This window comes from Ahaetulla prasina, chromosome 8, assembly GCF_028640845.1.
Source record: "Ahaetulla prasina isolate Xishuangbanna chromosome 8, ASM2864084v1, whole genome shotgun sequence".
Classification (NCBI taxonomy): Eukaryota; Metazoa; Chordata; class Lepidosauria; order Squamata; family Colubridae; genus Ahaetulla; species Ahaetulla prasina.
In genome coordinates, this window is record NC_080546.1 from 8,844,392 (window position 1) to 8,858,843 (window position 14,452).

General features: G+C 44.8%; 1 protein-coding gene across 1 annotated transcript; it reads right to left on the reverse strand.

The window, feature by feature from the left end:
* Positions 1 to 547: 547 nt before the first annotated feature.
* Positions 548 to 10,022, reverse strand: NPFFR2 (neuropeptide FF receptor 2). Its single transcript, XM_058193097.1, has 3 exons — positions 9,695 to 10,022; positions 3,391 to 3,490; positions 548 to 1,391 (listed from the first exon to the last, which is right to left on the reverse strand). Exons 1-3 carry the CDS (start codon positions 10,020 to 10,022, stop codon positions 548 to 550), a joined length of 1,272 nt encoding a protein of 423 aa, XP_058049080.1.
* Positions 10,023 to 14,452: the final 4,430 nt, after the last annotated feature.

The window sequence follows — 14,452 nt, forward strand, 5'->3', positions numbered from 1 at the left end:
TTCCTAGATCCGGTCGTCAGAGGGGGAGGGGGACACGACACCATGGTTGTTAAGTGAATCACATAGTTGCTAAGAGAATCTTGCTTCCCCCTTTGACTTTGCCTGTCGGAAACAAGCTAGAAAGGTGACAAATGGCAATCGGTTGCCAAGTGCCTGAATTTGGATCATATGACTCGGGGGGAGGGGAGGGAGAGCTCTGATGATCAAAAGTGGGAGGGCTGATTGTAAGTCCCTTTGTTCAGTGCTGCTGTAACTCCGAATGGTCACTAAATGAATGGTTGTAAGTCGAGGACTACCTGTAGGAGATAGAAACAATTCAATGCAGCTAGAAGATCTCAAAACACCAGCAATTATTTTTCCCCCTCAGATGGGCTCAAATGTTATGTCAATTAGGACAATGTTTCTTCAACCTTGGCAACTTTAAGATGTGTGAACTTCAACTCCCAGAATTCTCCAGCCAGCTCGGAGAATTCTGGGAGTTGAAGTCCACGCATTTTAAATTTGCCGAAGTTGAGAAACCCTGAATCCATCCAGCAGCTGAGGTAGTTCAAAGCAAGTCTTGCTTAGCGCCGTTGTTGTTTGAAGCACGTTCTAGGTTCTCCATCACCAGAACCTGCGTCTTGTCCACCCAGTTCCCCTTTTGAGCAGACCGCCCGGCGACACACGAGGATAGATCATGGTCTATCTGCTGGGGAACCGTGGCTGGCAAGACCGCATTGCTTTGTGCCCGTTGAGAATACATTTCCCGAGGTATCGCCTCCCTGGAGCAGAGCTGCAGGTGGAAAGCAGCTTGGAAACCTCGACGGAAGTTCTCGTTGAAGAAGCCGTAGATGATTGGGTTGACGCTACTGTTGAAGAAGGCCAACCAATGGGCAAAGGGGTAGACGTAGATATTGATGAGCTTGTACTGTGCATCGTCCAGTTCTGCATAATCGGACAGCATGGCCAAGGTCCACAGGGGCAACCAGGAGAGGATGAACAATAAAGCCACGATGATCAGCATCTTGATGACCTTCAACTTCTTCTTGTACACGGAGTGGCGCTCGTGGCCTTGCTTGCCAGAGGCGAGGACCGTGCTGAAGAGCGTGATCCCTATCCGAGCGTACATGATGACGATGAGCGACAGAGGAGCCAAGTAGATGTTGGCGAAGAGGACAGTGGTGTAGATCTTCTTCATGTCCTCGTTGGGCCAGTCTTCCCGGCACCAGTAGATGGGACGGGTTTGGTTGTCCTCGCCAAGAATGACCTGGAAATGCTTTTCTTCTACTAGCTTCAGCATGACAGCAGAAGGACACATGATGACAATAGCCAGGACCCAGATGATGACTATCAACATAAGTGCTATCCATACGGTAAGTTTTGGTTTGAAGGGATAAACAATAGAACGGAACCTACAAGGGGGAGAAGAAGGAATAGGTTAAGTTCGTCAAACAGCAACACTGTGGAAAAGCACAAAGTTGATTTTTATGGTGCTAAGAATCACAGAAACACAACAGAATAACACAGAGTTGGAAGGGACCTTGGAGGTCTTCTAGTCCAGCCCAGGAGACTCTATCCCATTTCAAACAAATGGCTGCTCAATCTCTTCTTGAAAACCCCCACTAATGGAGTACCCCCAACTTCTGATGGAACATTCACAACTTCTGAAGGCAAACCTTTTCATTGATTTTATTATTCTTACTGACAGGAATTTGGATCCCTCTCTGATAAGTTTCCATCCGTGACTTCTTGTCCTGCCCTCAGGTGCTTTGAAGAATAGGTGGACCCCCCCCCCTTTTTCTGTGACAGCCCCTCAAAGATTGGAAGACTGCTGATATGTCACTCCTGGTTCTTCTCATCGTTAGGCTAGATATACCCAGTTCACACGACCATTCATTGTATGCTTTAGCCTTCAGACTTCTTATCATATTTCTTGGTCTTCTCTGCACTATTTCTATGGACTCAATATTTTATATCTTACTTCTTGTCCTGCCCTTTGATGCCTAGGAATTTTCTAATTATCTTTGTCTTTCTTTCTTTCTTTCTTTCTTTCTTTCTTTCTTTCTTTCTTTCTTTCTTTCTTTCTTTCTCTCTCTCCCTCTGTCTCTTTCTTTTTCTCTCTCTCCCTCTTTCTTTCTTTCTGTCTCTTCCTTTCCTTTTTTCTCTCTCTCCCTCCCTCCATAACTAGACCAGTCCTAATATATATATATATATCCCCCATATCTTTTCTTTCTTTCTTTCTTTCTTTCTTTCTTTCTTTCTCTCTCTCTCTTTCCTTCCTCCCTTCCTTCTTTCTCTTTTCTTCCTTCTTCCTTCTGCCCTCCCTCCCAAACTAGACTTCAGTCCTAATATATCTCTCTCCCCCTATATCTTTTCTTTTTTTCTTTTTCTTTCTCTCTTTCTTTTTCTTTCTTTCTCTCTCTTCTCTTCCTTCTCTCCCTCCATAACTAGACTTCAGCCCTAATATCTCTCTCTCCCCCATATATTTTCTTTCTTTCTTTTTTCTCTTCCTTCCTTCCTTCCTTCCTTTCTCTTTCCTTCCTCCTTCCTTCCTCCCTCAACCCATAACTAGACTTCAGTCTTAATATCTCACTCTCCCACTATAGCTTTCCTTTCCTTTCCTTTCCTTTCCTTTCCTTTCCTTTCCTTTCCTTTCCTTTCCTTTCCTTTCCTTTCCTTTCCTTTCCTTTCCTTTCTTGGCTAAAGAGAAACAATAATCTACAAAGGACACGTCTTTTCCGTCAAACATTACAAAAAGTAAACCAGAATTCTGAACTCGCATACAATTAGTTTGATCAATTATGGCTTTGGAACAGTGCTTGCATCTCTAAGTTTCCTTAACCATATCACACAATCGAAACAGTTATATACTGGTATCTTTTTAATGTCAAGGTGCAGAAACGTCTGAGCAAAAATAAATGAATTGTGGCCCTAGGTGCTTGTGCTTTCTATCCTCATTTTCGCCTTGATCGCACTTCCAAGTCTGAGGAACACACCTTTCTAAGCAACAGAAGAACAACTGATTTCTGTAAGGTAAAGGTAAAGGTCCCCCTGCACATGCGTGCAAGTCGTTCCCAACTCTAGGGGGCAGTGCTCATCTCTATTTCAAACCCGAAGAGCCAGAGCTGTCCAAAGACGTCTCCGTGGTCATGTGGCCGGCATGACTCAACGCCAAAGGCGCACGGAATGCTGTTCCCTTCCCACCAAAGTGGTCCCTATTTTTCTACTTACCTGCTTTCAAACTGCTAGGTTGGCAGAAGCTGGGACAAGTAACGAGAGCCTACCCCATTATGCGGCACTGAAGATTCGAACCGCTGAACTGCCGGCCCTTCGATCGACAAGCTCAGTGTCTGAGCCACCACCTGATTTCTGTACCCTCTATCAATTTTTGAGGTTTATACAAAGCCTTACCTGTCGACTGCAATGGCCACCAAAGTGAAGACAGAAGCAGAAACAGATATTCCCTGGACGGTGCCGTTCATTTTGCAGGCAATGCTCCCAAAAGGCCATCCTGGAAAAAAAAGGATTGTTTTCGATGAAAAGCTCAACAACCGTATTCAATTCTTTTCAGTTTAGTGCACCAAAAAAGGGGGGCTACAGCATTCAATAACTTTTGTATTAAAGGCAAAAGATTTGGGTGTGTGTGTGTGTGTGTGTGTGTGTGTGTGTGTGTGTGTGTGTATTCATCTTGGCTTCTAGGTGCTCGCTAAGAAACAATTTTTCAAAATGACCATCCGATCATTAGTATTTTATATACAGTGTTATATTCACACTCTCTGATGCTAAAGAGTTAGACGTTCTATTCCCCCTCCCCACCTGAAAGGAACTCTGTCCCAACTGCCAGTTGCCTTATATTAACATGCTCTGATGCTACCCCTTCCCTAAACCGGCCATGGGTGTGGCCAGTGCATGACTCATCTGGCCTGTGGGCTGGGACATTCTTCTCCCCCTCACCCTCTGTTCCAACTGCCAGTTGCCTTATAGTCACACACTCTGATGCTACCCCTTCCCTAAACTGGCCATGGGCGTGGCCAGTGCATGACTCATCTGGCCTGTGGGCTGGGACATTCTTCTCCCCCTCGCCCTCTGTTCCAACTGCCAGTTGCCTTATAGTCACACACTCTGATGCTAAGGAGCTAGACATTATATTCCCACTCCCCAACTGAAAGGATCTCTGTTCCAACTGCCAGTTGCCTTATAGTCACACACTCCGATGCTACCCCTTCCCTAAACCGGGCTTGTGTGTGACCAGTGCATGACTCATCCAGCCTGTGGGCTGGGACATTTTACTCCCCCTTCCCCCTCTGTTCCAACTGCCAGTTGCCACGCTCTGATGCTACGGAGTTACACATTCTACATTAAGTTTCAGGCTGTAAGTGTCAATCTATCACGCCCAATCACATAGTTTCGTAGCAACCAACTAGTATTACAAAGTTACAATATTACAATATTACAATGATAATATGATTTGTTTGGTTGTAGTTTAACATGCGAAACTGTCAGCATTTCAGAAAACCCCAACTCCAATTAAAACCTCCAACGCAAGCATTTTCTCCAAGTTCCCGTTTATTAGAGTAGGTATACTGGCACATCTGGGCAAACCCGAATCTGAGAGTTGTGGGTTTTCCCTCAGTAAATCAAAACCCCAAATCCAGCCCCTGCACCAGGGGTGAAATGTTCCCAGTTTGAACTGGATCGCCCGATCCGGTAGCGATGGTGGCGGGTGGTTCAGAGAATCGGTAACAAAAATCCCTGCCCCCCCCCACCCGTGCCCAGCTGAGCCGCGCGATCTTCAGAGGGTTGTTGTTGTTGTTTTTTACTTTTAAAAGCATTTTTTCTTCGTCTGAAAAAATGCTTTTAAAAGTAAAAAAAAAAGCCTCTGATAATTATGCGGCTCAGCTGGGATCGTCGGAAACTTTTAAAAGGTTAAAAGGTTAAAACCCTCTGGAACGAACTTCCCCCTGGTTTGCGTCAATTACCTGACCTTCGGACCTTTCGCCGTGAATTGAAAACGCACTTGTTTATCCAAGCGGGACTGGCTTAATTTTTAAACTTTTTGAATTTTAATAATTTTAATTGGGGTATTTTTATGAATTTTATGGGTCAAATTTGACGGTTTTAAATTTTCGGCCATTTATAGAATATCTTATTTTAACTTTTGTCTTAATTTGTATATTGTACTGTTTTTATTCTGGCTGTACACCGCCCTGAGTCCTTCGGGAGAAGGGCGGTATAAAAATCTAAATAATAAAAAATAAATAAAATAAATAAATAAAAGCACTTTTTCTACAATCTCTTCAGCCCATATAAATACAAGTACATCTTTTTGTCTATAGGAATCCCTCCCATGGTTTTCTGGGGGAATTCCTCCAGAAATTATTAAATGAGCAATTATTGCAGTGAGCCTTGATCACTGGTTTCTGAGTCCTGTGTTTGATTCCAAATATTGTAGGGATGCCAATCCTACAAGGCAGACCAGGCTAAAAAAAAAAATAAACTGCAGGGAAGCAGGGAAGGGCCAGGATAGCTCAGGCAATAGAGAAGCCTGTTATTAGAACACAAAGCCTGAAGGTTGACTCAGCCATCCACCCTTTATAAGGTAGGTAAAATGAGGACCCAGATTGTTGGGGGGGCAATAAGTTGACTTTGTAAAAAATATACAAATAGAATGAGACTATTGCCTTATACATTGTAAGCCGCCCTGAGTCTTCGGAGAAGGGCGGGGTATAAATGTAAACAAACAAAACAAACAAACAAACAAACAAGCTTAAGAACTACTTCTATTTAGATTGTTTATATCAATAGAAGATAATATTTGTAACTCAGGGTTAGACTGTGGGGTCCTTGGTACTCTCTGAACTTAGCTGTTTTCTTGAGACATTTCATTACCTAACTAAGTAACATTGTTAGTAGGGAGTGGGCTTTGTATTACCTAACTAAGTAACATCATCAGTGTTAGTGGGAATGTCTTGGTGGTTCGTTGTTTGGATGAGAGCAAACCCCACTTCCTTCTAGCACTGATGATGTTACCTAGTTGGGTAATGAAATGTCTTCAAGAAAACAAGCAAGCTCAGAGGGCATCAAGGACCCCACATTCTTCCTCCTCCTCCTCCTCTTCCTCCTCCTCCTTGTAAACCCCACTTCCTTCTAGCACTGATGATTTTATCTAGTTGGGTAATGAAATGTCTTCAAGAAAACAAACAAGCTCAATGAGCATCAAGAACCCCACGCTTTCCCCCCCCCCTCCTCCTCCTCCCCTTCCTCCTCCTCCTTGTAAACCCCACTTCCTTCTAGCACTGATGATGTTACCTAGTTGGGTAATGAAATGTCTTCAAGAAAACAAGCAAGCTGTTGTGTCTCGCTCGCTCCCCCCGCCGCAGCTGGGCCCCTCTTATCTCCTGCCAGACGCTGATAGTTCGGAAGAATGTCCTGGCATGCCTCCAGGCCCCAGCCCTGGCACCATGCCCGGACAGGCCGAGCAAGACGAAGAGCCTGACGTGCCTTCAGCCCCCAGTCCTGGCACCATGCCCAGGCAAATGGAGCAACTAAAACCCTCCCCCACAGCATGTGAGCCTGAAGAATGTGAAGCCAATCATGAACTAAGATTACCAACAGCTGGAGGCTGGAGAGATCCTCGCTTTTGGAGAGTAGAGGCGGCGTCAGCAAAAGGAAGGAGGGCAGGCCTGGATAAGTGCTGAGTCATGGAGCCACACCCCATGGCCTATATAAAGAATCTGCTTTCTGGCATTCTCTGAGTCTGGCAAAGTCTAACTTGGATTGCTGAAGTCACTTCCTGGTCTCCTGCCTGCCTTGAGAACTCTGATGCTAAGGAGCTAGGCATTATATTCCCACTCCCCAACTGAAAGGATCTCTGTTCCAACTGCCAGTTGCCTTATAGTCACACACTCCGATGCTACCCCTTCCCTAAACCGGGCTTGTGTGTGACCAGTGCATGACTCATCCAGCCTGTGGGCTGGGACATTCTACTCCCCCTTCCCCCTCTGTTCCAACTGCCAGTTGCCACGCTCTGATGCTACGGAGTTACACATTCTACATTAAGTTTCAGGCTGTAAGTGTCAATCTATCATGCCCAATCACATAGTTTCGTAGCAACCAACTAGTATTACAAAGTTACAATATTACAATATTACAATGATAATATGATTTGTTTGGTTGTAGTTTAACATGCGAAACTGTCAGCATTTCAGAAAACCCCAACTCCAATTAAAACCTCCAATGCAAGCATTTTCTCAAAGTTCCCGTTTATTAGAGTAGCTTTACTGGCACATCTGGGCAAACCCGAATCTGAGAGTTGTGGGTTTTTGCTCAGTAAATCAAAACCCCAAATCCAGCCCCTGCATCAGGGGTGAAATGCTCCCAGTTTGAACTGGATCGCCTGATCCGGTAGCGATGGTGGCGGGTGGTTCGGAGAATCGGTAACAAAAATCCCTGCCCCCCCCCCGTGCCCAGCTGAGCCGCGTGATCTTCAGAGGGTTGTTGTTGTTGTTTTAAAAGCATTTTTTCTTCGGCTGAAAAAATGCTTTTAAAAGTAAAAAAAAAAGCCTCTGATGATCATGCGGCTCAGCTGGGATCGTCGGAAACTTTTAAAAGGTTAAAAGGTTAAAACCCTCTGGAACGAACTTCCCCCTGGTTTGCGTCAATTACCTGACCTTCGGACCTTTCGCCGTGAATTGAAAATGCACTTGTTTATCCAAGCGGGACTGGCTTAATTTTTAAACTTTTTGAATTTTAATAATTTTAATTGGGGTATTTTTATGAATTTTATGGGTCAAATTTGACGGTTTTAAATTTTCGGCCATTTATAGAATATCTTATTTTAACTTTTGTCTTAATTTGTATATTGTATAAAATCTAAATAATAAAAAAGAAATAAAATAAATAAATAAAAGCACTTTTTCTACAATCTCTTCAGCCCATATAAATACAAGTACATCTTTTTGTCTATAGGAAACCCTCCCATGGTTTTCTGGGGGAATTCCTCCAGAAATTATTAAATGAGCAATTATTGCAGTGAGCCTTGATCATTGGTTTCTGAGTCCTGTGTTTCAGCCATCCACCCTTTATAAGGTAGGTAAAATGAGGACCCAGATTGTTGGGGGCAATAAGTTGACTTTGTAAAAATATACAAATAGAATGAGACTATTGCCTTATACATTGTAAGCCTGAGTCTTGGAGAAGGCGGGTATAAATGTAAACAAACAAACAAACAAACAAACAAACAAACAAGCTTAAGAACTACTTCTATTTAGATTGTTTATATCAATAGAAGAGACTATTTGTATTTCAGGGTTAAACCGTGGGGTTCTTGGTACTCTCTGAACTTAGCTGTTTTCTTGAGAGATTTCATTACCTAACTGCACTGATGATGTTACCTAGTTGGGTAATGAAATGTCTTCAAGAAAACAAGCAAGCTCAGAGGGCATCAAGGACCCCACATTCTTCCTCCTCCTCCTCTTCCTCCTCCTCCTTGTAAACCCCACTTCCTTCTAGCACTGATGATGTTACCTAGTTGGGTAATGAAATGTCTTCAAGAAAACAAGCGAGCTCAGAGAGCATCAAGGACCCCACATTCTTCCTCCTCCTCCTCCTCTTCCTCCTCCTCCTCCTCCTCCTCCCCTTCCTCCTCCTCCTTGTAAACCCCACTTCCTTCTAGCACTGCTGATGTTACCTAGTTGGGTAATGAAATGTCTTCAAGAAAACAAGCAAGCTGTTGTGTCTCGCTCGCTCCCCCCGCCGCAGCTGGGCCCCTCTTATCTCCTGCCAGATGCTGATAGTTCGGAAGAATGTCCTGGCATGCCTCCAGGCCCCAGCCCTGGCACCATGCCCGGACAGGCCGAGCAAGACGAAGGGCCTGACGTGCCTTCAGCCCCCAGTCCTGGCACCATGCCCAGGCAAACGGAGCAACTAAACCCCTCCCCCACAGCATGTGAGCCTGAAGAATGTGAAGCCAATCATGAACTAAGATTACCAACAGCTGGAGGCTGGAGAGATCCTCGCTTTTGGAGAGTAGAGAGGCGACGTCAGCAAAAGGAAGGGAGGGGCAGGCCTGGATAAGTGCTGAGTCATGGAGCCACACCCCATGGCCTATATAAAGAATCTGCTTTCTGGCATTCTCTGAGTCTGGCAAAGTCTAACTTGGATTGCTGAAGTCACTTCCTGGTCTCCTGCCTGCCTTGAGAACTCTGATAGGACTTTGGCAGAGCTGCAGAGGCACGCTTGATACGGCCTTCCCCGACCCGGCTGTCAGCGGAGGAGTGGGACACGACACAAGCTCAGAGAGCATCAAGAACCCCACACTTCTCCCCCCACCTCCTCCTCCTCCTCCTCTTCCTCCTTGTAAACCCCACTTCCTTCTAGCACTGATGATTTTATCTAGTTGGGTAATGAAATGTCTTCAAGAAAACAAACAAGTTCAGAGAGCATCACGAATCCCACAGTTCTCCTCCTCCTCCTCTTCCTCCTCCTCCTCCTCCTTGTAAACCCCACTTCCTTCTAGCACTGATGATGTTACCTAGTCAGGTAACGAGATGTCTTCAAGAGAACAGCTAAGTTTAGAGAGCACCAAGGGCTCTACAGGTTACTTATACTAACGCAATTGCACAAGTCGGATTGTGTTTCCCCCCTTGTCCCTCTTTGACATTTGCGGGAATGATCCTCCCCCATGAAGGATGCGGTGCCCCGTGGGCCCATGTACCTGTGATGATGTTGTCCAGGAGAGTGGTGGGCATGCAAAAGACGCCCACCAGCAGATCGCTGACCGCCAGATTCAAGATGAAGAGGTTGGTGACGGTGCGCATATGCCTGCTCTGCAGAACGGTAAAGCAGACGACTCCGTTGCCCATCATGCAGAGAAGGAAGATGAGGAGGTAGGAGACGATGAAAACGGAAGCGACGAGCGGGTGGTGGAGATAAAAGCCCACATAGGTGATGTTGGGCTCCATCTGGCACACGTTCACCGCAGCGCTGCAATTTGTCAGAGAGAGATCGCCCATCGAAGAACCCGGCTCCTCGTTCTTGTCCATCTTAAGCGGCACCTCAAAGCAAAAAATTTTTTTAAAAAACCCAATAAGTTAGCAGAGAAGAAAAGGCAGTAAGTAAGGTAAATAATAATAATAATAATAACAACAACAACAACAACAACAACAACATTCCTAAGAGGTCTGTAAGGGGCATGCATAAGAGCACCAACGTGCCTACCGTTCCTGTCCAAATGTTCCCAACAACAGCAACAACAACAACAACAGATTGGGAAGGGACCTTGGAGGTCTTCTAGTCCAACCCCCTGCCCAGGCAGGAAACCCTACACCATTTCAGACAAATGGCTATCCAACATTTTCTTAAAAATTTCCAGTGTTGGAGCATTCACAACTTCTGGAGGCAAGTCGTTCCACTGATTAATTGTTCTAACTATCAGGAAATTTCTCCTTAGTTCTAGGTTGCTTCTCTCCTTGATTAGTTTCCACCCATTGCTTCTTGTTCTACCCCAGTGCTTCTCAAATAGTGGGGCGGCCATAAAGGGGGGCGCGTTTGACCTCGGCAAACACTGTCATAACAAGCTAAGCCCCATGTTTACAGTCGCGCGGGGGGCGCGAAAAATGTTTTCTTCTTCCTAGGGGGGCATGACAGAAAATAATTGAGAAGCACTGTTCTACCCTCAGGTGCTTTGGAGAATAGCTTGACTCCCTCTTCTTTGTGGCAACTCCTGTGATATTGGAAGACTGCTATCATGTCTCCCCTAGTCCTTCTTTTCATTAAACTAGACATTCCCAGTTCCTGCAACCGTTCTTCATATGTTTTAGTCTCCAGTCCCCTCATCATCTTTGTTGCTCTTCTCTGCACTCAAGTCCTTGAGTTACGACCACAGTTGAGCCCAAATTTTCTGTTACTAAGAATCAAGAATTCTAAAAATTTCGTTGCTGGAAAAATAAATACTCCTTTCAGGCAGTTGACAGTTTAACTGGTTTAATAAGGCCTGGGCTAACAAGATTTACATTGCTAAGCGAGACGGTCGTTAAGTGAGTTTTGCTCCCTTTTGCGAGCTGTCTTGCCACAGTTGTTATAACAATCCTCGCCTTTGTTCAGTTAGTAACGTGGTTGTTAAATGAATCTCGGTCCCCCATTGACTTTGCGTGTAAGGTTCCAAGTTAACGTTGACTTAACATTGACTTCTGACATTGCGTGTCAGAAGGTCGCCAAAGGTCAATAGTGACCCCGGGATATTGCAACCGTCGTAAATGCGAGTCAGTTGCCAAGCATCTGAATTTGGATCACGTGACCATAAGGATGCGTCAGCGGTCGTAAGTGTGAAACTGGTCATAAGTCACTTTTTTCAGCGCCGATGTAACTTTGAATGGTCACTAAATGAACCGTTGTAAGTTGAAGACTACCTGTTGAAGCTGTCCTCCTCTTACAACCATTCGTTTAGTGACCGTTTGAAGTTACAACGGCACTGAAAAAAACCTGACTCCGGGCCATTTTTCGCACTTACGACTGTCGCAATAGGATCAAAATTTAGACGTTTGGCAATTGGCTCATATTTATGACGGTTGCAGTATCCCCTTTTGCGACCTCCTGTCAAGCAAGGTCAATGGGGAAGCCAGATTCACTTAACAACCGTGTGGCTAACTTAAGAACGGAAAGGGATTCACTTAACAACTGTGGCAAGAAAGGTCATAAAAGGGGCCAAAGCTCACTTAACAACGGTTCCTTGTCAACAGAAATTTTGGGCCCAGCCGTATTAACCAGTCAAACATTCCCTGCCTGGAAGAAATATTATTTTCCTTTTTTAAAAAAAGCACAGTAAATAAATACCACTTATCCCACGCTAACCACAAAGAGAAAATGCAATTATCAGAAGCCCATTTACGGGCAGTAAAATTGCTTTGTGGCATTTAACGAAAGCCAAAAGATGAGTGTTTACATTATATTTCAATTTAGGGGTATTTCAAAATACAATTATTTGGGAGATCAGTTGCCTTCTCGCTTTTACTCCTTCGTGAAACAATTCCGGTGTTCCCTCCATGGTAGCCTGAAAAAAGAAAATTACGTTCTGAAGATTCCACCAGACTTGATATCCTGGGTCTAGAAAACTTGGAACTTCGTCGCCTTCGACGGGATCTGGGTTTAGCATATAAAATCATCCGTTGTAATGTCCTTCCTGTCAATGACTTTTTTAGTTTCAATAACAATATCACAAGAGCTACCAACAGATTTAAACTCAGTGTCAACCGCTCCAGTCTAGATTGCAGAAAACACGATTTCTGTAACAGAATTGTATATGCTTGGAATGCATTACCTGACTCTGTGGTTTCTTCTCATAACCCCAGAAGTTTTACTCAAAAATTGTCCACGGTTGACCTCACCACTTTCCTAAGAGGACTCTAAGGGGCGTGCATAAGAGCACAAACGTGCCTACCGTTCCTGTCCTATTGTTTCTTCCCCTATGTATATATATATGTTTATAGTACCTCGTTTCTCCTCATATATACGTTCGTATATTATATAACCCTTTTTGCAATGCTTGTATGTATTGTTACGACAAATAAATAAATAAATAAATTTGTTGGAATCTGTCTGCGAGAAATGTATGTTTTGCCAGCAAAAGCAGTATCTGTGAAAAGGGAATTTCGCCTGTCAAAATATTACCTGGAAGCTCATATTCCCCCTTCCACCACCAACCCACAGGCTTACTTCCTTTTTCATCAATGTTACTGACGGCAGATTTCATTCAGTCAACTGACATGAAGATCCTTTGCAGATTACTAGCATTGAAGAGTAGAATAGAACTAGGATGGAGTTGAGGACGACCTGATATTACAGAAAATGAAAAAGAAGTTTTAAAAGTTGTGCTGAAAAGGTAAAGGTTCCCCTCGCACCAGTGGTGGGTTGTCCCCGGTTTGGACCGGTTCGCAAGAACCGGTAGTAAAACTGGCGGGAGGCTCCGCCTACTGATCCAGATGTCATCAGGAAGCAAAGCGAACCAGTAGTAAGGGTAAGTAGAATCCACCCCTAGCACCCATATGTACTAGTTGTTCCCGACTCTAGGGGGCGGTGCTCATCTCCGTTTCAAAGCCGAAGAGCCAGCGCTGTCCGAAGACGTCTCCCTGGTCATGTGGCTGGCATGACTCAACGCCAAAGGCTCACGGAATGCTGTGACCTTCCCACCAAAGGTGGTCCCTATTTTTCTACTTGCATTTTTTTTTTACGTGCTTTTGAACTGCTAGGTTGGCAGAAGCTGGGACAAGTAACGGGAGCTCACCCCTTTACACGGCACTAGGGATTCGAACTGCTGAACTGCCAACCTTTCGATCGACAAGCTCAGCATCTTAGCCACTGAGCCACCACATTCCTAAACATTGGCTACGGTACCGCAAATTAAAATGGCAGGGCTCATTTAATTCTTAGCCAGAGACCTGATGAAAATAGCACTAGCAATAGTACTAGATTTATATACCGCTTCACAGTGCTTTACAGCACCCTCTAAGCGGTTGACAGAGTCAGTCTATTTCCCCCAACAATCTGGGTCTTCATTTTATCGACCTCGGAAGGAAGAGTCAACCTTGAGCCGGTCAGGATCGAACGCCTGGCAGTGGGCAGAATTAGTCTGCAATACTGCATTCTAACCACCAGGAAGGAGAATGAGAAAGGGAATTAAGAGAGAGGAAGGAAGGAAGGAAGGAAGGAAGGAAGGAAGGAAGGAAAGAAGGAAGGAAGGAAGGAAGGAAGGAAGGAAGGAAGGAAGGAAGGAAGGAAGGAAGGGAAGGGAAGGGAAGGGAAGGAAGGAAGGAAGGAAGGAAGGAAGGAAGGAAGGAAGGAAGGAAGGAAGGAAGGAAGGAAGGAAGGAAGGAAGGGAAGGGAAGGGAAGGGAAGGGAAGGGAAGGAAGGAAGGAAGGAAGGAAGGAAGGAAGGAAGGAAGGAAGGAAGGAAGGAAGGAAGGAAGGAAGGAAGGAAGGAAGGACAAATAGCACTTAAACTTATATACTGCTTCACAGTGCTTTACAGTCCTCTCTGAGCAGTTTACAGAGTCAGCCTCTTGCCCCCAACAATCTGGGTCCTCGTTTTACTGACCTCGGAAGGATGGAAAGCTGAGTCAACCTAGAGCTGGTCAGGATCGAACTGCTGGCAGTTAGCACAGTTGCAATACTACATTTTAACCATTTCGCCTCCAGGGTTAGAGAATTGCTAAGGCGTGGGGGAAAGAATTGGCCGCCTGAGCTATTTTTCGTTCTTCCCAGAGTTGAAACTAGAGGCTATGAATAGCATACCAAGAAAACGGAGGTTACATACCGAATTCCCAAATAGAGAAAATATAGAAACTAAATATACCAAGAAGACTGATGTCTCTCATTTGCATTTGACTTCACCTTGTTCCAGCTTCTTTTGCGAATGACAGAATTAGCACAAAGAAGGAGGGGAGGACAGAGGTATATTTATGCGCATGCAAAGATATATT

Coding starts and splice junctions, on each gene's coding strand:
- NPFFR2 (XM_058193097.1), bottom strand. CDS start 10,022: ATGGACAAGAACGAGGAGCCGGGTTCTTCGATGGGCGATCTCTCTCTG. Junction 3,491..9,694: donor CCTGGACAACATCATCACAG/GTACATGGGCCC, acceptor TTTTTTTTCCAG/GATGGCCTTTTGGGAGCATT. Junction 1,392..3,390: donor GTGGCCATTGCAGTCGACAG/GTAAGGCTTTGT, acceptor TCCCCCTTGTAG/GTTCCGTTCTATTGTTTATC.